General features: G+C 35.3%; 3 protein-coding genes and 1 pseudogene across 6 annotated transcripts; 2 read left to right on the top strand and 2 right to left on the bottom strand.

The window, feature by feature from the left end:
* Positions 1 to 1448: 1448 nt before the first annotated feature.
* On the top strand, positions 1449 to 6504 carry LOC107415141 (transcription factor GTE8). 4 transcript variants are annotated; one of them, XM_016023423.4, is made up of 12 exons: positions 1449 to 1729; positions 2313 to 3631; positions 3739 to 3787; positions 3878 to 3967; positions 4301 to 4374; positions 4540 to 4612; positions 4715 to 4771; positions 5342 to 5422; positions 5505 to 5620; positions 5730 to 5796; positions 5913 to 6043; positions 6140 to 6504. In XM_016023423.4, exons 2-12 carry the CDS (start codon positions 2408 to 2410, stop codon positions 6407 to 6409), a joined length of 2232 nt encoding a protein of 743 aa, XP_015878909.2. In that variant the 5' UTR covers positions 1449 to 1729; positions 2313 to 2407; the 3' UTR covers positions 6410 to 6504. The 4 variants fall into 4 exon arrangements, with proteins under 4 accessions (XP_015878909.2, XP_015878910.2, XP_024928158.2 ...); XM_016023424.4 differs by having other exon boundaries at positions 1449 to 1750; XM_025072390.3 differs by having other exon boundaries at positions 1449 to 1799.
* Positions 6505 to 6656: 152 nt separating this feature from the next.
* LOC107415143 (TLC domain-containing protein At5g14285) lies at positions 6657 to 8278 on the top strand. Its single transcript, XM_016023426.3, has one exon. The coding sequence runs from the start codon at positions 7412 to 7414 to the stop codon at positions 8156 to 8158; it is 747 nt and encodes a 248-aa protein (XP_015878912.2). The 5' UTR covers positions 6657 to 7411; the 3' UTR covers positions 8159 to 8278.
* Positions 8279 to 9516: 1238 nt separating this feature from the next.
* LOC107415129 (lysine histidine transporter 1) lies at positions 9517 to 12405 on the bottom strand. The gene is made up of 9 exons (XM_016023410.4): positions 12334 to 12405; positions 11849 to 11923; positions 11525 to 11742; positions 10964 to 11347; positions 10405 to 10798; positions 10209 to 10314; positions 10024 to 10115; positions 9868 to 9936; positions 9517 to 9781 (listed from the first exon to the last, which is right to left on the bottom strand). The coding sequence occupies exons 2-9, from the start codon at positions 11897 to 11899 to the stop codon at positions 9683 to 9685; spliced, it is 1413 nt and encodes a 470-aa protein (XP_015878896.2). The 5' UTR covers positions 11900 to 11923; positions 12334 to 12405; the 3' UTR covers positions 9517 to 9682.
* Positions 12406 to 18640: 6235 nt separating this feature from the next.
* On the bottom strand, positions 18641 to 19411 carry LOC107415117 (lysine histidine transporter 2-like; annotated as a pseudogene).
* Between the last annotated feature and the right edge of the window lie 4404 nt (positions 19412 to 23815).

The following is a 23815-nucleotide window of genomic DNA, read 5'->3' as shown; positions in this document are numbered from 1 at the left end:
ATTATTTTTCCAGTATGTTTAACAATAGTACCATATGATATTTATAGATTTCAGAAGGATATCAAAAAGGTATATGATGATTCAAACAGACACATTATTTCAAGAAATGACGTAATATTTCAAGAGAAGATACATTGTTTCAAAAGAAGACACATTTATTGGAAAAAGACACAATGATTGGAATATAAACAGATACATGGAAACATTACACCTGTTAGTGATGAAATAGTGTAAGTTATAACCTTCTATCAAAAATCATGATGTTTCATAAATAATTTTTATCTATTATAAATATCTAACAGATTTTGCATCATGAACTATAATATTTTTTTTAAATGAATGAATTTTGCTATTTAATTTATCTGCAGAAAAAGGTACTATATGGTCTTGGCTTTGTTTGTATCTTCTATGGCATCACTGTTGCGATGACGTTCTTGATACTATATGGACATGCAAGGAGATCATTAGTGGTGGGGATTTTATGTGATATTTTCAAGGTTCCGATGTACCTCTCTCCGTTTACTCTTATGGTATGTATTTCTCTAAGGTGCAGTTCAACTGATATTATATGCATGTTACTACAACACAATCCCACAATCAAACGACTCTGTCGTACAACTTTCCACCACACAAGCAAGCAACTACAGTCTCATCATTATCAGATAGTTCAACTGATATTGTATGCATGCTACTACAACACAATCCCACAACGCAACCAACTCCGACGTACAACTTTCAACCACACTTGCAGCTACAGTTTAATCCAATTGTTTGGATGGAGAAGGCTCCACATGGCTATTTGTTAAAGAATATATGCAATTCTCCTTTCTATTAAATGACAAAAATATGGCTAAAATATTAAAGATATTGGGATAGTTAATATCTTACTATATTGTTAGTTTGAATTTATGAAAATGTATGAGAAGATATAGATATATATATATATATCTTTTAAAAATTTAGTATATAGTTTTTCTTCTTAGAATATGCTTGTCTCCTTTCTTATGAATTTATTTATTTATTTTTTCTTGTTTCCTCTTACAACATTAAGTAGAATTTTTTTTTTTTTTTATTCCTCAGCATATTATCTAAAATTTAATTCATGAAAATAAAAATTTTCCAATATAACTTTTCCGCGTCTTATTGCGTGGACCGAGTCGCAAGCTGACAAATGCCAACTTGTCTTTCTCTAGTACCTTCGCTGGTGAAAATGTTAATATACACGAAGGTCTATTTGGAATTACCATGCACCTCCAATAAAATCAAACCGCGCTCTATCAATAATTAACCGACAATCGAAGCTTAAAAACCAACCATTCTAAATCCTCCCGGTAAAGATCCAACGGTCTCGAATTAAAACCATGACATCCGTTAGATTATGTCAGGGAGGAGACCAAGGGGTGAGATTGCTCGAACCGCATACTTAAGAAAAAGAAGTGGGTTATTTTTTTAAGTAGGGACTAGAGAGTCAAGTATTGGACTCTCTCTTTCTCTCTCTATTGCTACGTAGGTTCGAAGCTCATTGCTTAAAGTCTTCTTCTTCTTCGCTACTACGGTCTGTGCTGTGAATTTCTCGATCTAGAAGCTGTGGTGTTGGTTATCAATTCCCAAGTTCTTGGGGGTTTTAAATCAGCTTCTTTGTATTTATCCGGTGGAAGATTTTGGGTTCGTCCTAATCGCAACAAGGGCTTTGGAATTCTGTGATGGCGGCGCCCTAGCAAATCAGCGAGTAAATGTTTTAGGGTTTTGGGTGATTTCGAATTTCCATATTAATTTTTATTGTATCTTTGTGGCTTAAGGTTAGGTTTTTGTTTCATTTCGTTGTTGTAGACATATTCTAAGTGTAAATTTGCTTAAGTTTTTACAACACGTTACCGTGTGTGATTTATTCAAGTGGGTATTTTCATGTTTAATTCAATTAATGGAGGAATTGTGGAAATTTATGTGCTTTTAAGCTGTTTGCTTTACTTCTCTTTTTGGTTGCTAATTGAGCGGAGAAATTAGATCGAAACAACTTCTAATGAAAACCAGTTTTGTTCAGTTTCTTTGTTCTTTATGAATTGAATACATTTAACACTCCATAGATTTAAAATAAGCACAAGCTGAGTTTTTTTTTCTTTCCCCCCAACCAAAATCTTAAGAGGGTTTAAAAGGTGAAGAATTTTGTTTTTATATTATTTTTCCCTGGTTTTTCTTCATGGTTGCTTACCTTCGGCAAGCGAAAATATCCTTTATTGTCTTTAATTGCTAAGGTCTGGAGTATTTAGAAGAACCAGTTGTGGTAATAATAGTTCGATGATTGATAAATGCAGAAATACCCTAGCGAACTGTATTTTGGCGCTTACTCCTAAAGAGGAAAGTGGAGAAAAGGTAAAGAAAAAAAGTTTGCTTGGTTGAATTTTTGGATATGATGGTGGCCAAGACGAATAAGTATCCTGGGGTTTATTATGATAATCTCCTTGAGAGAGCTGGTGAATCTGAGGAGTCTGGTAGCTCAGGACGTTTTGACACAGAAATTACTGCCTCAGAGGATTCAAGTGCCCCGATGAGGAAGTGCATTAGTTTGAATTCTAAAGACGGAGATGTTTATGGTGTCCCCATGCAAGTTCTTCCCTTGTCAAACATGTTGCCTTATGAGAGAAAGGATTTAAAACATAGGTTGAGATTGGAACTTGAACAGATTCGAGTACTTAAGAAGAAAGTTGAATTGCAGAGAACCAATGGAGTTACAGTATCCTCTTCCAGTGATATTCTTAGCTGTAATAATGGACAGAATGGGCCACATATTGAAAATCTTCGAAAATCATCTGCATCAAAGGGAAAAAATGCAAATCCAACAGGTAGTAAAGCAGGATGGAATCGAAGTTCATCTGGGAGGTTTGAGCCACAAAATCAGAAATCAGCACCAAGCGCTGCGAATGTGCTTTTGATGAAACAATGTGAGACATTGTTGAAACGATTGATGTCTCATCAGTATGGTTGGGTTTTCAATACACCTGTTGATGTAGTGAAGTTGAACATTCCAGATTATTTAAACGTTATCAAGCATCCAATGGATTTGGGGACAGTAAAAAGCAAGATAGAATCTGGGTGTTACTCATGCCCATTGGAGTTTCTTGCTGATGTGAGGCTTACTTTCACCAATGCAATGACCTATAATCCACCTAAAAATGATGTACACGTTATGGCTGACTCACTCAGTAAATTTTTTGAAGTTAGGTGGAAAGCTATTGAGAAGAAACTCCCAAAAAGTGGGCCCCAACTTTTACCAGCAAAATCAGGTCCTCGTGAAAATGTGGAAATGGCTAAGCCAATGCCTCCCTCCAAAAAAAGGAAAGTTATACCAACACAGCCTGAAGTCATTCCAGCTCCTGCTAAGCGAGTAATGACGGTGGAGGAGAGACACAACCTAGGTAGGGAATTGGAGTCATTGCTTGCTGAAATGCCTTTGCATATTATTGATTTCTTGAAGGAGAACAGTTCAAATGGAAAGGATTCTGGAGAGGACGAAATTGAGATTGACATTGATGATCTCAGTGATGATACCCTGTTTACATTGCGGAAGCTTTTAGATGACTATTTGCTGGAGAAGCAGAAAAACACTTCAAGAGCGGAGCCTTGTGAGATAGAGGTACTAGCTTAGCTTCACATCCCTCTTCCAATTAAAGAAGATGACAGTGTTTCTGTTAATCTATGCGCAAGTGTTTAATAATTTTCTTGTTGGACTGTCTTTTTTAGCTTTTGAACGAATCGGGGTTGAGCAATTCTTCTATGCAACCTTGCAAAGGTGATAGTCTACTCCTATATAAGCATTTGAAACTGTATTTTTTTTTTTTTTTTTTTGACCTGTTTCTTCACGTATGTTGTTTATTTGTAGAGAACGACCAAGCTGATGTTGGTGGAAATGAGCCTTCTGTCTCAAGCTATCTTCCCGTAGAGATAGAAAAGGATACAGGCCATAGAATCAGTAAGTGTATCATGCAGCTCTGGTAGTAATTGAGCTTGTCCTGTTTGGTGTATCATGTTTAGGTCCTTAATGTTCTTGGAATCTTTCTGCTGGGTTCTCCCCATCCGTTTTTTTTATTATAGTTTTTTTTCCTTTACTTTTCTTAAATCGTTAAAAAGTATTTTCGTCATCTAATACGTAGTTCCTTAAATTATTCAGTGACTTTAATTCCATTGTTTGGTTAGATTCATTGTTCATAAGACAGTAATGATGTGGTTTGAGCTACACAAATGATGAGTACAATTCAGTGAATTCACAAAGCATAGTAATTATTGTATCTTGTGTGCTTCACAGATTCAGATTCTAGTGGTTCTTGTGAAAATGAGTCTCATGGTGCTAACGCCTTAAGTCTGGTGAATGCTCCTAAGGTATCTGATACCTTTTGATTTGCTTTAAAATTATTCATGTTAAAACATATGTATAAGATGGTTGGTGGATTCTCATTTGCCTATTAATGCTTTATTAATTTGTATTGGGTGATGATATCATGGTTGCTCAGTCTACATTTTACTTACTTTTTAATTATCCTTCAGGTACCAGAAACTGTAGACATTGAAGCTCAGTTAGATGAAAAGGCAACTAGTGGTGATCCTCTTGATAGAAATCGTGAGTATTTTCCAATTGTAAATCATATTCCTTATGCATAGTTTGTGTGCCATACACAGATAATTGTTGTATTAAAATTAATGTTTCACAAAATGGCTACAGAAAAAGAAAGCAACGAGTGGATAAAAGGTGTACAGAGTGATGGAGATGTGGAACCTGGTATCAAACCAAAAGTGGTCTATTTGGTAGCTAATGTCAAATAATTTTTACAAATGAGAAATTTTTTCTTTTAAAGTTTTACTTTGCAAGGTTCCAAATTTAATTTTGTGGAAATTTGTTGTCTAAAAAGGTATTCCCTGGTTGTTGCTCTTGACAATTTTTCTTGAAACTTCCTTGACCCAATACATTTCTGTTTTAGTATTAGAAGCTTGCTGTTTAAGAAAATTATTTGGACTTTTACCATGATGACCATTGCAATCTGTTGCATGTTATCAAAATTTGATGATGTGGAGTGAGATATTAACAGGTTAGGAAGTGTATGTAAAAACCACTGCTCAAAATAGTTGATGAGAGGAAAGTGGCTTTGAGGGTGTCTCATGGTTTCTGTAGCCGGATAAATGTCTATCCCATGTTATTTATTTGTCAATTAGCGGTGTCTTTAGTAATTTATGAACATTTATTCTTGTTCTCAAAATTGTTGATTTGATATTTTGATGCTCTGGTAGTTATGGCTTGGTATTTCAATTTATTGATTGGATTTTGAAATTTAGAACCTTTCCATTCATTCAGTGTCTGATAGCGGGTTGGACCAAGTTGAACAAGCTTCTAAGCAAAAGCCAGGATCTGCCGAGTCAGATTGCCGTGAAGATGGTAAGTCCAAAAATTTGAAAGAAAGCTTTTATGCTTTTGGTTTTGGGTAGTAACTGAACGATCCAACCTCAAAAAAATTTAGGGGACAGCACTCCAACTGACAGGCAGGTCTCCCCTGACAAGCAGTACAGGGCTGCTCTCTTGAAGAATCGATTTGCTGATACCATTTTACGTGCTCGTGAGAAAACTCTTACTCAGGTGGGTTACAAATTTGGGCTTCTTGTGAACTTACCCTTGTGCCTTTCCATTGTGTGGGCATTTTCTGTTCTGGATGTGATCTGGTACAATTTGGTCTGGTTGAGATCAGGGTGAGAAGGGGGATCCTGAGAAATTGCGGCGGGAGAGGGAGGAACTTGAGCTGCAGCGAAAGAAAGGTTTGTGACCTGAACTTTTTACTTTATGCTTTTGATGAATCTTTTGTGCATTAATGTATGTTTACTAAAACTTTGGTGTTTAGTAGCATCTATTAATTGATAAATGCATTGACCAGAAAAAGCACGGTTAGAAGCTGAAGCGAAGGCTGCAGAAGATGCACGAAGACGAGCTGAAGCAGAAGCTGCAGCTGAGGCTAGACGGAAAAGGGAGCTTGAGAGGGAGGCAGCAAGGCAGGCATTGCTGCAGGTAAATTATCACATCTTAATTCATGTCGGTAGTAGGAAAAATTACCCCTACTATTTCTCTGGATGTTTATTGGAACATATTGCGGCATCTGTGCAGATAGAAAAGACTGTTGAAATCAATGAGAATTCTCGGTTTTTGGAAGATCTAGAAATGCTTAGGACTACCTCTGCTGAGCAGTTACCTAGCTCTGTGGACGAAACGAGTCCAGATCATTTGCAGGATGGCTTAGGCAGTTTTAAGTTTGGTGGCAGTAACCCCTTGGAACAACTTGGCTTGTACATGAAAGTGGATGAAGAGGAGGAAGAAGGTGAGCCATCTAGTCTTCCCAATGGCATCAATGATATTGAAGAGGGAGAAATCGATTAAGTCCTACTGCTTTTGTATTCATCAGCGAATTTAGAGGCAATAATAGATTATTTTGATACCGACCAATATATATATATATATATCTTTTTAGTGTACTTATGTGATGTTATCGGAAGTTGGACAGAAAAACAAAAGTAAAAAGAAAGAGAAAAAAAAAAAAAAAAGGAAAAAAAAAAGAAGAGAAAAATTCAATTCTATCCGAAAGATGACACAAGTGCTCTGTATTCGTTGTAGTGGGTGCTTCAAACACACCAATAATTTAGAATGTGTATATGTGTGAGAATGCTTTATGTGGTTAAAGGTGGATAAGCATTGGATAACGTTAGCAATTTTAGGCAAACTTTAGTGTAGATCTAGGTGTGGAGTCGTGAAGACGGTTTCATCAAACATCGTAACCTTCCTACTGTTTTCTAATTCAATGACATTATTATACAATCAGGTGTTATAAGATTCTTTGTGAAAACAGACAATTTTTTCAATCATAAGCCACCCATTTATTTTTTTCATATAAAAAATTATAAGCCGACTATTATTATAATACTAATTATTATGTGTATTCTTAAGAGGAAAGGGGGTGAATCAAATTCTTGCAATATCCACGACCTAATTATTATTACTATAAAAAAGAAGAAAAAGACAATTGATTAATAAAAGGGCCTGGTTGTTGTTGGGTGGGTGAGGTCGAGTAGGTTAAAGCCCAATAAAAAGTAAACAGACTCACACACGCTTTTTAAGCCCTATATCACACTCACCCGGAACGAGCCTCGAGGAGGTTCAAGGCCTTGGCTTTTTGATCTCTGCTTCTTTTTCTACTTCTTTCTACTTCGTTTGTCGCGCAGTCTTCTTCGTCTTCTTCTTCTTCTTCACTTCCATTTCTCATTTACATTTCTTCAAATACCTACCCAAAAGATAAAAAATACAAATAAAAATCCAAACTTTACTCTGTGTTTGTGTTTGTTTCCTAGAAAATTTTGATCTTTTTCAAGCGAAAGGGGGGTTTCCATGGAAACCCGAATTCTTGAATCTGTTCCTTGTCTCCCTCTGTTTTTCTGTATGTTCTTCGTTATCTATCTCATTGCCTATTTCATTGTCTTTCGCAGTTGGAGCCCTAAGTTACGACCCGAAGCTTCCAGTTGTTCAATCAGCTTCGCTCATGGTACTCCCGCCGTTTTCTTAGCCTCTTACGCCATACTCGCTGAGCCATCTCGCGGTTTCGCCTCTTCCAATAGCCAATTCCAAAACTTGGTCCTCGATTATAGCATCGCTTACTTCCTCATGGATCTTCTGCACTACGTCGTTTTCGTACCCAGTGATGTTCTCTTCATTGGACACCACTTGGCCACTCTCTTCGTCTTCATCACCTGCCGCTACTTGGTCTCTCACGGTGCTTTCGCAATTCTCGTCCTTTTGATCCTCGCCGAAGTCACCAGCTTTTGCCAGAACGCATGGACTCTCGCCAATGCCCGAAAGCACGACGTCGTTTTTGCAGCCAATCTGTATGACTTTTTGTCCCCTCCTTTTTACGTTTTGTATTCCATTGCTAGAGGTTTTGTTGGTCCGTATTTCGTTTATGAAATGGGTTTGTTTTATATGAGTGGGAAAGCCGATAATGTGATTCCCAAGTGGGTTTGGGTTTCTTGGCTTTTCGTGGTCGTGACGGCCATTTCTGTCAGTATATTGTGGATTTCAAATCTTTGGGTTGAGTTGTATAGAAATAGGAGTGGAAAACTAGAGAAGAAAATGAGCTAGGAAAAAGGAATTTGGTTCGGCTTTCCTTTTTTTTTTTTTTTGGTTTCTGTTATAATATATCTGTTTATTACTGATATATGTATGATGATGAATGTAATGTGGCTCTTTGTCCTTTTGTAATTTTTGTTTTGGGGATGGAATAGGGAATGGCATAATGTTGGAAACTTGTTCGCTGTATTCCAAATTTTAACTTTTTTTGTTTTTTGTTTTTTTGAAAATGAAAACTTCAACTTTGCTGTAATCGATGTAATTGTGCGATAGAGAATGAATACAACAAGCTGGTGCTTGTTCGTTTTCTTAATTTAGATTTATCTGTTTTGAGTTTTACCCCTTTCTCTTTTAAGTCTTTTTTACCCTTTTCTGTTTTGCTAAGGATCAGGCTTTACCCTTTAATTTGTCTACTTATTATTGATCATATAGGCGCGAGAGGTGTTTATTTACAAGTCAATAGTCTGGTTATGTTAGAAGTCAAATAGTTTGATTTTCTTGCTAAGGATTAGATGCTGTTTTCTAATGATTAGGTTCGTACCAAATGTAAGTTGTTGTATTGCATAGTTTTTGTTTTTTTTTTTTTTTTTTTTTTTTGGTGAATAAGTTATTTTATTGCATAGTTAGTCTTTGAATAGGTTGGCTGTTTTTTATTTTTTATGTTTTGTTTTTTTTTGGCTTGAATTGAATAGGTTGGCTTTATGATGTCTCTTTTTGTAGCTCAGAAGCTCTATTCTGTTTCTGGTTGGTCTACTGAGAAAGAAAAAGCGAAATCTTTTTTATTTATTTATTTATTTTTATTTTTTATATTTTGTTTTTAGTTGGCCAACCTCGAAAGTGGGTATTTCTTAATTGTTCAATGGTATAACTAACCTAGAATTTCGAGTGTCTGGTTTTCTTCTTGTACAATTTCCTTGTTCCTCCATTTACATGATTACAACTTCTGGCCGCCCCTCTTGCCGTCCCATTGGCCCTTGAATTGAAGGAATTTCTCTAATTCCCATGGGCGTGCTTGGCAGGTAGGATTAGGACACTTATCCAAACATATATAATTTTTTGGAAATTCAATGCTTCATATACATAATAATAATAATAAAAATGTTTTGTTATGCAAGACAAAATATGGAACCTATTAATCTCCGCTTAGATAGCAACTTTTTATTTCCAACTTTCGGTGCAGGAAACTAATTAATTTAATTAATAAAAAACATTGCATTATTTACTATGAAAGTTCTTTGGACGTCAAAAGTACGGAACGAACATCCTGAAAAAAATGTGCCAAAATCTATATCCTAATGAGGGAAATGGCTTTCAATTTTCCTGAACCTTTTTCGTTCAAGGTTCCCAATACAATTGTAAGAAACATGATCGATAGGAAGGTTTGCAATTCAATTGAATTGAAAATGCTTTTAAGTTCTCTGGCACATTTCCATTTTCAGAAACAATCAAGCAACAAACACCCAGTATAATGCAGATCTGAAGTAAAAGAAAAAGTATTTATTTGCATTTCCCCACATGTGGTGGTGGTGGAGTTATTTAGGAGTAGAACTCATAGTTCTTAGCTTGAATTATGATGGTTCTTAGCCCTCCGATTGGTGATAGAATCATCAGCAGAACACCCAGTGTGATGCAGATCTGAAGTTAAACAAGGAAAGGCAAGTTAGACAAAAGCTGTTTCTGTTTGTCATCAAGGATAACCAAGAATTAAAAGTTGAACATACCCAGTTGATGAGCCAAGATAAGCTAAATCTTTTTGGTTTGTAGACGGCAAGCCACATTGTACAAGGGAGCTGAAGAACCATGTAAAAGACATTAGTATTGGCAGACAAACACTACTTATACGTTCATTAACACTAAAGGGAGTGGTAGGGGCTTACGAAATATGTTGTTGGTGAGAAAGCAAATCCTCCAAAGAATCCCAGAAGACCTCCAAAGAAAGGGAAAGTAATCCCCACAAACATTGTGAAAGCTGAAATCAAATGCAAATACAAGAAGGCTTATTGGAATTGTATGGGATAGACGGCTCTTAGGCACTCAATAGAAAGAGGGAGTTCATACGTACCAACATATATATTGCGGGATATGAAGCGAAGGGTTGTTGTAGGCTTACAGTTGAGTTTCTTCACCAATACGGTCTCGATCATGTCAAATACTGGCATTGCATATAGCTAAATAGAGAGGCAATCAAATTATTTGTAGGAAAACCTTTTCTGGTGAAGGAGACGGTAGAAAAAGAGACATCATAAGAGCAAGTATACCTGATAGCTTCCGATAACATGGACAACAACAAACGCGTTAGCCATTATGATGAGCCATGCAGGTTTCTCTAACGAAATCAATATGTTGTCTTCGACTTTATCCCCGAAAATATAGTAACCGATGAGAGCAACAGGAAAATAGCACAACGCGACGACTATATAGGCAAAGATGACTCCTTTCCACATAGGTCCCTTGGATGGCTTCGCTGGTGTAGAAGGTATAGTTGCTTGGATCTCCAAAACCACATTATGTCCTGCATAGGCAAAAGCTACATCCCCCAAAGCATTCAAAAAATTGAACACCGATCCTGCTGTGCTTGAGGCTCTGTCTCCATAATGTACGTCTGCCTGAAGTCCCTTGTGGACAGAAGCTGCCCATGCAATGGTAGAGTAACTGCAACACAATCATTGCACAGCAGTAAGAACATATTTCTTTCTTTCTTTTTTCCCTCAATTTTTTTAATCCAATAGAAATTTATGATCTTTGTTGTGAAATAATCTGATTGATTTTCACTGTGAGAAGCTTTGAAATTGGTAATATGCTGAAGAGTCAGAGTACCTTAAGGACATGACCGCTGCAGCTAAAGATACACCAGATATGGAGTTGAAATTGGGAAGATGAGAGAGTACAAAGTGGACAGAGGCAAAGATCATGATGAAGTAGGTAGTCTTGATTGGTTTGCAGTTTTTGCAGGCTGTTTTGTGGATCTTCTGCAGAGATTTTCCTCCAGTTACCATATACACAATGTCCACCCCAACTTCACAGATTAGTTGCTGAGGTACAACAATATAAAGCCCCAGCTTCTCACCAAATGCATGTTGGCCCAGTTCATGGTACCTATCAAACCGTTTTCCGGGAACCATTTCATGCATCTCAACCATTTGCCATAACGTGAACAAAGTGATCACCCATGACAGTACCAGAATCGCTACTCCCGGACCCCTGAAATTCAACATAGAAGAATACCCTCTTTTGATGTTAAAAACATATTGCTTGTTCCTTAATATTCAACACTTCTATTTTAGTAGCCGAAGAAATCAACAGGCGCAGAAAAATGTATGCACGAAATTGTCAAAGCAGTTTTCAGATTATGATATTTGTTTTGTGACATTAACATACCATCCAAGATGAGACATGGCATAAGGAAGACTTAAGACACCAGCTCCAACCATGGCAGTGACATTGTGGAAAGCTGAGTACCACCATTTTGCATTCCTTGAGGAAGTAATGGGAAGCCAATCATCAATCTTCTTCTGCCTTTCTGTTCGTTCATCGATCACTTGTTGATCCTCTGATCCTTCAGCAGGCTGTAATCGGGTGTCTGATTTTTCATCTGCCTGTAATTTAGAGACCAATACATATCTTAAGCAAATTGAATACTTCAAAAATAACTAATTTAATCAAGTGCATGCTTTAAAAAAACAAAAGAGGAGAAAGTGTTACAATGCTTGAGAAATTATTAGAATTCTGATCACTAGGCTTGTCACTTCCCATGGATGCGGGGGAGTACAACGCGAGCTATGGAAGAACAGGAGAAAATGAAACACAGAATCAATGGGAAGAAGAAAATATTTAAAAGCAAATTTCACTCGAAAACATCGATGATAAGTGTCTGTTTATATCAAGAAAACTCCGCCCTAAGAGTTGTACACGATACTAATTAATGTATCAGAATCAAAAGCTATTGAAAATGACTTCCGTTTAGAATTCTTGTTTTAGTGTCATGCATCCTTGATTTAAGAACCTTAAACATATGCTTTTAATTTCTCTCTCTCCCATTTTTTTTTTTTTTTAACTATCTTGTATCAGTTCGTGTTGCTATATTAATATAGGATTAAAGGAAAATGAATAAGAACTGCATATATGCAATCACATAAAAACAGATGTAGCTATATGGTTAATTAAGAATTAGAAAGTCTTGTACTTACGTGAGTAGAAGAACTATTACAACCAAGGTAAAAGATGAACTTCAAAGGCTGAGCAACTATAAAAATGTAGAAAAGTTGAAGACTTTCTGCATCTTCGAGAGCTTAAAGCACTTTCTATTTAAGCTTAAAGGGAAACTGATTCACCCACGTCAGAAAGTCATAAAGCCTTTTAATATAAATCAATGATGAATTAGAAAGCCATTTAATTCATTTTCATAATTAGGAAGGAAATAGATTTTTATAGAAAATTTCAATATCTGTTGGATTCCCACGAGTCATGAATTTGGTAACAGTATATCATCAAAGTCAAAAGGCTTTCTGTGTATTAATTTCGTCTTGAATGTGATTGGAACTAAGCCGTTTTGTTTGTATGGTTGTTGCTTTGTTTTATGATTCATTTCCTAATTGAAAAAGACAAAATAAGTAATAATAAAGAAAATTAGAAAACTTTTATATGGTTGCACATGGTTTTCCATATTCCTTAAACAATGATTTCTGCCGTCCCTGAAAGAGAGAAATCTTGTCAGGAAGCATATTGTTAGTTAGCTGCTGATTATTTCTTATATGAGATTTAATATACAAAATATTGAAATTAAATAATAGCAAAACTGAATATGACCACTAAATCATTGCCAAATTAAATAATTTAATAATTGGAGTTTTGACTTTTGAGGAAGATTTTGGCACAAAATTAGGGAAATGTACAGCCACTGTAACAAGCACTCCAACAGTGTTACATACTTTATCCCTTTCACTTCTTGCTTTTTGTGACGAGTAAAACATTGATTTATTTACCTTTTTCTTCCCTTATCGGTTTTTGATTTTATTACTTTTCAGACAATTATGTTAGATTCGATATTATTTAGAGCTGGATTTTTTTTAATATATGTAGTTATAACTGTATTGGCTAATATAAGATTCTCATAGTTGTTTGCCAAGTGTAAAAAAGAATCTTTCTCCTGAGTGAATGTATAAACATTGGCTATTGATATTTGAAAATTTGGCCCCACACTGCTTGCTTTTATCTAGTTCACTACTATTATTATAGAAGTAATAATTGTAGGAAAACAAACTTTTCCACAATATGATTAAAGAGCTATTCACGTAAGGGAAATATGATCTATTGAAAATGAAAAATACATGGTCTACTCCAGAACAGAAAGTAGGCTTGTAGGTTTTAGAACAAAAAACACAGCAAAAATGAAAAGGAGGAAATCTGGAGCTTAATCGGATGCAAAAACTAATATGCATTTCATTCATGGGTAGAAAATATATAAACAAAAGTTTACGACAGTAATTCACGTAACACTAGAGTAACCATACTGTTATAAACAAAACTATACTTTAGCTGTCTAATATATAAGTTTTTTTGCTCTAAAAAACAAACTGATTATAAACCAACTAGATATTTTCATAAACTAAATATTAAAAAGAAACTAATGACAGCAACAAAATGTCATTGCTCGACAAGATTTATTTTTTGAACAAAAGAATAAAATATAATTGAGTGTGAATAAGAGAGGAAAATTTTCAATTACATCAATAAGTCAAACAATTTCTTGTCCTGCCTATGACTATGGGAACATGTCACCATCAATCATTGTTTTGTCATTGTCATTATCAGCTACTTGTTTATCATTTTCTACTAAATAATTTTTCTTATTACTGGTACATTTACTACCAGTTTAGCCGGGTGAGGATGAGTTTAAGAGAAAAATTCATAGTCCTTCCTCCAATAGATGCTAGAACCATCAAAGGTACACCAAGTACAATGCAGATCTGAAATAAATCAAAGTCATTTATATGATTAGCTGAAATTAGGTTTTTATGAACAAATGAAAAGTAATGTAAATGAAGATGTATACCCCGTTTGTCCACCAAGATGACAAGCCACATGATTTAAGGAAGCTGAAATATATAACAATAAAAACTTAAATGCTTAAAAAAAATCTTGTAAAATGCTATTCCTGTGAATGGAAAGTAAAAGAGAGTTTGTTGTTGCTTACATAGTATATTGTTGGCGCTAAAGCAAACCTTCTGAAAAATGAAAGAAGGCCACCAAACAAAGGGATGGTAATGGCTACGAACATCGTGAAAGCTCCAATATAAAGGACATGGGACTTCAATTCGCATGCATAAGTGAGACCATGTCCACCTTGCTAATGTGGATTTTGCTTTTAATTTTAGAGGAAAGTACATGTACAATTACCCACGTATATATTGCGTTCAATGAAACGAAGGGGTTGTGCTGGGTGGAAAATGTGACTTCTTTACCAATACAGTTTCTATCATGTGAAACACTGGCATTGCATAATTGACATTACTAGTGGAAGTTAGATTCAAGAAGTACTGTATGGAAAGAAAAGAGAGATGTAAAAAAACATACCATCCAAGCTCTGACATGGCATAAGGGAGACTGAGGACACCAGCTCCAACCACTGCAGTAACACTGTGGAAAGCTGAGTAGTGAGTACCACCATTTTGCATTCCTTGAAGATGTCACTGGAAGCCAATCGTTAATTTGCTTCTGCCTCCTTATTTCTTCATCCTATATCATTCAAAAAAGAACATTTTCTCATCAAGAATAAACTAGGCCTAGAATTTTACATGATTAATATATCATAGAAAAATCGTTTCAACAAGATTGTGGTCACACGTGGGCACATAAATGGAATTCCAACGATTTTTAGGGGTAATATTTGGAATACAACTAATCCTAAGAATCTTGAATGTTTGATAGAACCCTCATTGTTAAGAAGATACCCAAAAAAAGCTTTTCTTGACTTGTCAACTTGTGAGTTGTCATTGATTTGAACAAGTCGCTTTCTAATTTGTACACAAAACTTTAATACTACTTTTGTAAGCATGTAATATACTTTCCACTCATAAGATGTTCAAAATTTCAAATCAAAATCCAGTAACACTACAAATTCACCCAAAAAAAAAAATAAAAAAATCCAATAATACTACCAAAAGTTTGATTCTAATTGTTCAAGACTCTCAATATGTGCAAAGTTGAAAATCCATCTGTTACTTTTTTATAATGATTATGTATACAGCTTATCCAAAAAAAAAAGAAAAAAAAAAGAAAAAGAAAAGGAAAAACTCTACAAACATACTTATTTCATTAAGCAGTGAAGGACAATTATTGCCAACCGAGTCACATTGAAGATTGGTGAAAAATAATTAAGTAAACGGCACAAAATTTGATATGCTAACTTGTAGCAAAAGGTACCAATTAAAATAATTGATTAAGAGAGTGGCAACTCGCATGTCTGGGGTCCAAACTAGTGAAGACTTTTCTTTGCAAAAATGGATCACCTAATTGCTGGTTTTCAAATTGATCACTAAAAATTAATAAATAAAAATATTCACCTGTTACCCCACTGGTATAATGTGAAATGTGTTACAAGCTAACCGGTCAATTAACAAAGAGATTCACAAATATTACCTTTAGTACAAACAGAATTATCTCATCTTGAAAACCAAATATATATTAAATAAATAAATGAAAAGGAATTACGTCCAGTAAAATATAAAATGTTTCTGGGCCTAAAAGAAAGTTATTAGTAGTCAATTCCATTTCATCTGGGTTTGTCTTGAAAATCAAAGTCCTACATGGGAAATTGCTTTGCCTTAGAGTAAAAAAGTTTGAGTTATTGCTACAGAAAACTAATTAACGTGACCGACTTGATGTAACTCGTTCCAAAACAGAGTTTTTAAGTCAACCACTACTTCACCTTTCTGATTTTTCTTTTTCTTTTGTTTTTTTCTTTTTTGATCGGGTACCTTTCGGATTAATTAGAGAAGAAATTAAAGTCCCTTATTCAGCGGACAATATCATATTCAAAGCAGCAAGGACTACAAAATAACCACGACAACAACCCCAAAAAAAAAAATAATAATGATAAAATCTCTGTCATGAAAATTTCACACCAAACTCATGAAAAGGGTGGGTTATTTGCAGTAAATGCATGCATAAAGATTTTTTAAGTACTTATTGTGCTAATTAGTAATGATAAAAAGAAACCCAATACAGTTGAAAAAGAAAGAAACTACTTTATATATACTTTTTTTTTTTTTTTCCCCCACATTATATGTGCTGCGCAACATAAAATGAATTAGATGATTATTAGAATATTCAGTCTATGGCCATGCTTCTTTTGTGAAGCCAAAGTAGCATTCGAGACTTGTGGGAGTGTTTAGGTAATTTTTAGGAAGTATTTATCGGTTTTTAGAAGCATTTCTAACCAAAATCAATTAAATGTGACTTTTTAAAAAGCACTTTTAGAGAAACAGAAATAACAATAAAAAGCAATAAGTAAAAACAAAAAACATGTCAAACATGGTCTATGTTTATATCTATCAAACATGCTTGCTATTCAAAAGAGAAAGTTGCAAAGTGAGACAGACAGAGAAAAGATGCACTAACATTTTTGCCAACGCAATTATTGTTCTGATAATCACTAGAAGCTTGAGTTCCCATAGCAGAGAATTGCAGAAAAAAACACAGAAAATTTATATAACAAAAACAAATACTCTTCTTGCGTTTATATACACCAAGCCAAGGTCAGATCCTTACGTTTTATGTATATATACACCAAACCAGCACTACAGAAATTTTGTAAGCCAACGTGTTTGAGAGGAAAAATTCTGAGGAAAAATTTCTTAGAAACCAAATTATTATTATTTTTTCTTTACGCAAATTTACAATCGCCTCTTCCCATTATTCGAACTCATACTCTCATAGGTACAAATAGAGGTGCTCTACCATTAGAGCTACCTACTTCGCCATGTCATGCCTAATTTAACTAGCTATATATATGGTATATTTTTTCATATTAAACTCTAAACTTTATTTGAAAAGAATAATACTAGAGTTATCAAAATATTCACTAAATTTATTTAGTACGGATAATGCGAGAGTATTTAATTAGTTTTTGTTTTTATTCACTTATCTATTTAAGTATTTACTTCAACATTATACAAGCATATCAACTAATAGCAATGTCAACCGGGCAGGGTGGGATTGGTTTTTAAAATCTCGTCCCCTTCCCCATAGGAAATTTTCTATCCTATCCTGATAGTTTTCTCCGTTTCTTTAGAGGTACGGCGGGACGGAGATTTCCCAATTGGGGATGGGGCAACCAATTCCCCGCATCGCCATCCTTTTTTTTTATAATTGATATAATTATTTTTTAAGAAATATATATAAAAAAAATTTTAATGAAAACCCACATACATACAATTGGCTACCTAAAAAACTTAGGAGAACCAAAAAAAAAAAAAAAAAGAAGGTAGAGAAAAAAAAATTATTAAATTTAATTACATAAATAAAATTATTAAAATATAAATAAATATATATCGGGCCGGGGTTGTTATTCCTGACCCAACCCTGATTTAGGCTTTACAATTTTACCCCTATCCCACCTCGCAACTCCCATTTTTCAAGGAAAAAACATCCCGCTAGAAGCGGTGAACCGTAGCTTTCTAGTTATACCAGACAAATTGTTATCCCTATCAACTAATAATATATTAACATTTGTAATTTAATAAATAAATTTAATTAATATTTTTGTAATTATAGCATTATTAAATAGAAAACATTAGCAAATTCAATTATCTATAATTTTAATTTTAGTTTGTAAATATCTTAATAATAAAAAATTAGAAGACCTTCCAAAATTATCCATTAAATTCTATCCCCAAAAAAAAAAAAAAACATTGATGTTTCTACCTTGTAAATTTAACTCATGTTTTAATATAATTTTAATTTCATAACTTTTTAGAGAATATCATTATGGAATTGTTACCAAATATATATTTTGTAAGGCATTTAATATATTATTGGATAGAAGAGATTTTATTTGATCTCGAGGATAGGGTTTTTGGAAGAGTATACAATTATGGACATAACATGATAGGTTTTTTTTTTTTTTTTCTTTATCGTAACCAAAATAATTATGATGTAATGTCTTACCAAAAATGAAAATAGACATGATTTGCTGCCCTTGACTAAATAACATAATTGCTTCTGGTTATATATATAGACAAGGACAACCAAAAGTTAAAAAAAATTGAAAATATATACCCAGATGATGCGCCAGGATAAGCTAAACATGCATGACATGAAGATGGGTAAGACACATAACCCAAGGAAGGTGAAGTATCAAGTGAAAATTAAACTCAATTCGCATTGGATACGTTAAATAATCATCAGTTGAAACCTGCTTTGCATAGCACACTGTGATATTGCAGTGTTGGTCTAGTTGGTTTCAATTGTTACCAAAAAGCATATGAGACTGCACTAGAGGCTTATGAAATATGCTGGGGAAGAAGCAAATCCGCTAAAGAATCCCACAGGACCTCCAAAGCAATGGAAAGTGATGTCAACAAACATTGTGAAAGCTGAAAATCAATGCAAATAGAATGAAATTAGGAATGTATTAATTATTATACATACCAACATTTATATTACGTGAGACGATGCGAAGTCATTTAGGCCTAAAGTTGAGTTTCTACTTCATCACCAATGCACTCTCTATCATTCCAAATGCTGGCATTGAATATGGCTACAAACAACACAAAGAGAAACCAAAAGCTGTGTTCAATAATCAAAACCTTTTAAGGCTACAACAAAAACTGAAAGAGATAAGTATACCTGATAGCTCCTCATTATAACATGGATGAAAACAAAGATGTTAGCCATTACAATGAGCTATTCAGTTTTCTCTAACAAAATCATTATATTGTCTTGGACTTAATTTGTCCCCGAAAATGTAGTATATGCTGTTGGAAATTAGCAAAAGGCAACGACTATTTTGGCGATCAGGATTCCTTTCTACATTAACACCTCTGATGGCTTCCTGGATGTGCAATATATATAGTTGCATGGATCTCCAGAACCACACTATGCCCTGCATAGGCAAAAGCTACATCCGCCTAAGCACCGAAGAGATTGAACACTGATCCTACTTTGTGCAAGTTGATATCCTGTCATAATGTATATGCCTGGCTCAACACCCCTATGTATGGAAGTCAACCATACAACATTGTAGAGTAACCGCACTACAATCATTAGGGATAACCATTAATCATAATATTTTTTGTACTTGCCTCTCAAACTAATAAACACACAGCTATTGTTTTCTCGTTAGTTAGTCTAGATTGAATCATGTGCATAATGATCAAGTTTTATCAGATTCATCAATCAAAATATATGCTTGGATTAAACTTTAAAGTAGGGAAATATAAGGTGCTCTAAATTTGAGAGACAAAGAGTGAAATGTTATAATTCAAAGAGGAAGAAGTTAATGTAAGTACCCCCATCCCAATAATTAGATTAACTAACACTTTTTTCTTGTGGAAAATATACTTTGCAGCTTATGAATCCAATAATTATCAATTTATTGAAATTGATATATGCAGAAGAGAACCTGAAGGACATGACAAGCTGCAGCTAGAGAGACACCACGGATGGGAGTTGATGCTGGGAAAGTGAGAGAGTGCAAAATGGACGGACACAAAGATGATGGTAAAGTGTAGGATTTTTAAACAAAAAACACAGCAAAAGGAAAGGAAAGAAAACAAGGAGCGCAAATTAGTGTGAAAACTTGCCTCATTCATTTCTGGACAAAAATATATAAACACAAGCTTACAGCAGTAAATCACCTACTTTTCACCTACTATTGCAGTAATCATACCACCAAAAGACAAGCCATACCTTGGCTATCTAATACAATAGTGTTTCACCAAAAAGCTGAAAATACAGTAACTAATCATCACAAAGCAACTTATGACAGCAACAAAAGTGACATTACACTAACACTCCTCCTTGGCACTTTTGCTGAAAACACTAAGATCATTTCTCAATGTTTCGAACCTGTTTCTTGGCAATGCTTTTGTTAAAATATTAGCAAGCTGGACCTCAGACCTATAATGAACCAGCTTCACTTCACCATTTCTTTCGGTGTGTAAACTTTGTCTTCCTTTCCTTGAACAACAAAGCCTTCAGGTTGTTTAACATACACTTCATGCAAGTAACTATTTAGAAATGCAGATTTCACATCTAAATGGTAAATTTTCCAACCTTTTTGAGTAGCAAGAGCTACTCGAAATCTGATTGTCTAATGTCTTGCAACTAGTGCAAACGTATCTCCATAATCAATACCAGGTTGCTGCATATAACCTTTGACTACCAATCTTGCTTTATGCTTGTTTATCGTACCATCTGCATTGAGCTTGGTCCTAAGATCCATTTCACTCCAATGGCTCTTTTGCTTTGAGGTTTGTTCACCAATTCCCAAGTTTTGTTTTTGTTTATCATACTGATTTCAGTTTTCATGGCCTCTCTCCATGTCTCGAATTGATTTGCATCATAGAAAGTAATTGGATCACACAATAGGTTGCATCTCTCATATACATCAGTCAATGGTCTTGTACCTCGGACATTGATAAAGGGTTTTGTATCTCGGACATCGGCTAGGGTTTCTGTATCTTGGACATCGACCAGGGGTCTTATATCTTGGACATCGGTCAGGGGTCTTATACTTCGGACATCGATTAAATGTCTTATACCTCGGACATCGGTCAAGGGTCTTGTACCTCGGACATCGGTCAGGGGTCTTCTACCTCAGACATCGGTCAAAGGTCTTATACCTCGGACATCGGTCAAGGATCTTCTACCTCGAACATCAGTAAGAGGTTTTATACGTCAAACATCGGTCAGAGGTTTCCGACCTCGGACATCGGTTAGGGGTCTTATACCTCATATATTGGTCAAGGGTCTTATACCTCAGATGCTTCTCTCGGATGCATCAGTGAAGGGTCTTATACCTCGGATGCTTCTCTCTGATGCATCAGTCAAGGGTCTTCTACCTCGGACATCGGTCAAGGGTCTTATACCTCGGACATCAATCAAAGGTCTTGTACTTCGGACATCGGTCAGGGGTCTTCTACCTCGGACATCGATTAAGGGTCTTATACCTTGGACATTGATCAATGTTCTTCTACCTCAGACATCGGTCAAGGATCTTATACCTCGGACATCGGTCAAGGGTCTTGTACCTCAAACATCGGTCAGGGATCTTATACCTCGGACATCAGTCCAGTCAGGGGTCTTCTACCTTAGACATCAGTTAGGGGTCTTATACCTCGGATATCGATTAAGGGTTTTATACCTCAGATGCTTCTCTCGGATGCATCAGTCAAGGGTCTTGTACCTCGGATGCATCTCTCATATGCATCCGTGAAGGGTCTTGTACCTCAGATGCTTCTCTTTGATGCATCAATGAAGGGTCATGTACCTTGGCTGCATCTCTCACATACATCAGCCAAAGGTCTTGTACCTCAGATTCCAATAGCATCTTCATCATTTGAATCAGCCTCCTCCTGAATTTCACCATATTCTTGGATAAAATTCTCTTCTGAGGCTTGAACTTCACTCTTTTTCCAATTCCATTCTACCACAAAGCTTTTATCTGTCATTCTAACATTTAGAATTTCACTTCCATGTTGATCGTATATTGTGCAAGACTTATCTTGAAAATTTAAGGAATATCCATTTTCAAGCATTTGTACCACACTTAACGAACTTTGATTAATTTCGGGTACATATAGCAAATTTGAAATGAGTTTAGTACCTATTGAAGTTTCCACAGCCACATCTCTTTTGCCTTGAACTTGAATAAAATCTCCATTTCCTATTTGGACTTTGGAAACAAAGCTTCTATCCAAGGTCTTGAAGAGATCAGCATAATGAGTCATATGTTGAGTGTAGCCACTATCCACCAACCAAGCTTTTTTGCTATCGTTTTTTGCATAACATGTAGTAACAAACAGTCTTTCCTCACTTTGCCATGCTTCATCAGCAACTTGTACCTGGTGTGCTTATTATATTGGTTCTCCCTTGTTTTTGCAAACTTTTTCAACATGTCCAAGTTGTTTGCAAGCTCTAAATTGAACATTAGGCCTAAACCAGCAATATTTTTCAGAATGGTTGTCCTTTTTGCAATGAGAGCACATCACAAACTTCTTTCTTTCACCCTCTCTGTTTGTACCAGCACCATATCGTCCTTTGTCATTACTTCCTCAAACTTGCTGCTTCTTTTGATTATTGTTTGCTGGAGCCTTGTCTTTTTGTAGTGCTAGAAAAGCACTTTCTGAAGTTTCTTCTTGTCTTATAGATCTTTTTTATTCAGTTGCTTGTAAAGCATTAACAATCTCTGACAAACAAATATGATTCAGGTCTCTTGACTCCTCCAAGGATGAAATCTTTACTTCGAACTTTTCTAGCAAGCTGACCAGTACTTTCTCCACCATTCGTCTGGCACTCAGTTCCTCTTCAAGAATTCTGATTTGGTTTACTACCTTCATGAGTCTGTCAATAAAGTCTTTCACCAACTCAGAATCCTTCATTCTCAAAGTTTCGAATTCCCTTCTTAAATTCAATACCTGCATCTGTCTTGTTCTTGCACTTCCCTGGAACTCTTCTTTCAGCTTGTCCTAGACCTCATTGGCTGTAGTGCAAGCCATAATTCTGGTGAACATCACATCTGAAACACCAGCATGTAAAGCAGATAAAGCTTGAAACTTTTTTGCAACCTCCTTACTATGTTGCTTTACTTGAGCGATAGTGGGATTTGTTGTCAAAGGGGGAGGATTTCTATCAGTCTCTACAACTTCCCACAAGTCAAAAGCTTGAAGGAAAGCTTTTATTTTTATAGACCACATGGCATAATTTTCTCCAGAAAATATAGGAGGTGATGGAGCAAAAAAATGAGTTGAAGCCATTTAAAAAAAAAACAGAAGGACATGTAGAATGAAAGTCTCTGCATTTTTTTTGCTATTTCACTCACAGCCCCACTAAGATCATTAGAGCTCTGATACCATTTGTAGGATTTTTAGACAAAAAACACAGCAAAAAAAAAGGAAAGAAAACAAGGAGCGTAAATTGGTGTGAAAACTTGCTTCATTCATTTCTGGACAAAAATATATAAACACGAGCTTACAACAGTAAATCACCTACTTTTCACCTACTATTGCAGTACTCATACCACCAAAAGACAAACCATACTTTGGCTAGCTAATACAACAGTATTTCACCAAAAAACTGAAAATACAGTAACTAATCAGCACAAAACAACTTATGACAGCAACAAAAGGGACATGACACTAACATAAAGTATGCAATCTTCATTGGTTTGCTGTCTTTCCAATTGATGTTGTGGACCATCTGAAGAGACTTTCCTCCAGTAAGCATATACAACATGTCCACTCCAACTTCACATATTAGCTGCTGGGGTACTGCAATATAAAGTCCAAGCTTTTTATCATAAAATGCATATTGAAGCAGCTCGTGGTACCTATCGAATTTTTCATTTGGGAAGCAATTCATGCATCTCAATCATTTAATTTTCCATAGAATGAATAAAATGATCACGCCTTATAGTGCCAGAATCAATATTGCTCCAGGACCCCTAAA

Source organism: Ziziphus jujuba, chromosome 4, assembly GCF_031755915.1.
Source record: "Ziziphus jujuba cultivar Dongzao chromosome 4, ASM3175591v1".
Taxonomy (NCBI): Eukaryota; Viridiplantae; Streptophyta; class Magnoliopsida; order Rosales; family Rhamnaceae; genus Ziziphus; species Ziziphus jujuba.
The sequence above is the reverse complement of the archived record's forward strand: the minus strand, read 5'-3'. Positions and strand labels throughout refer to the sequence as shown.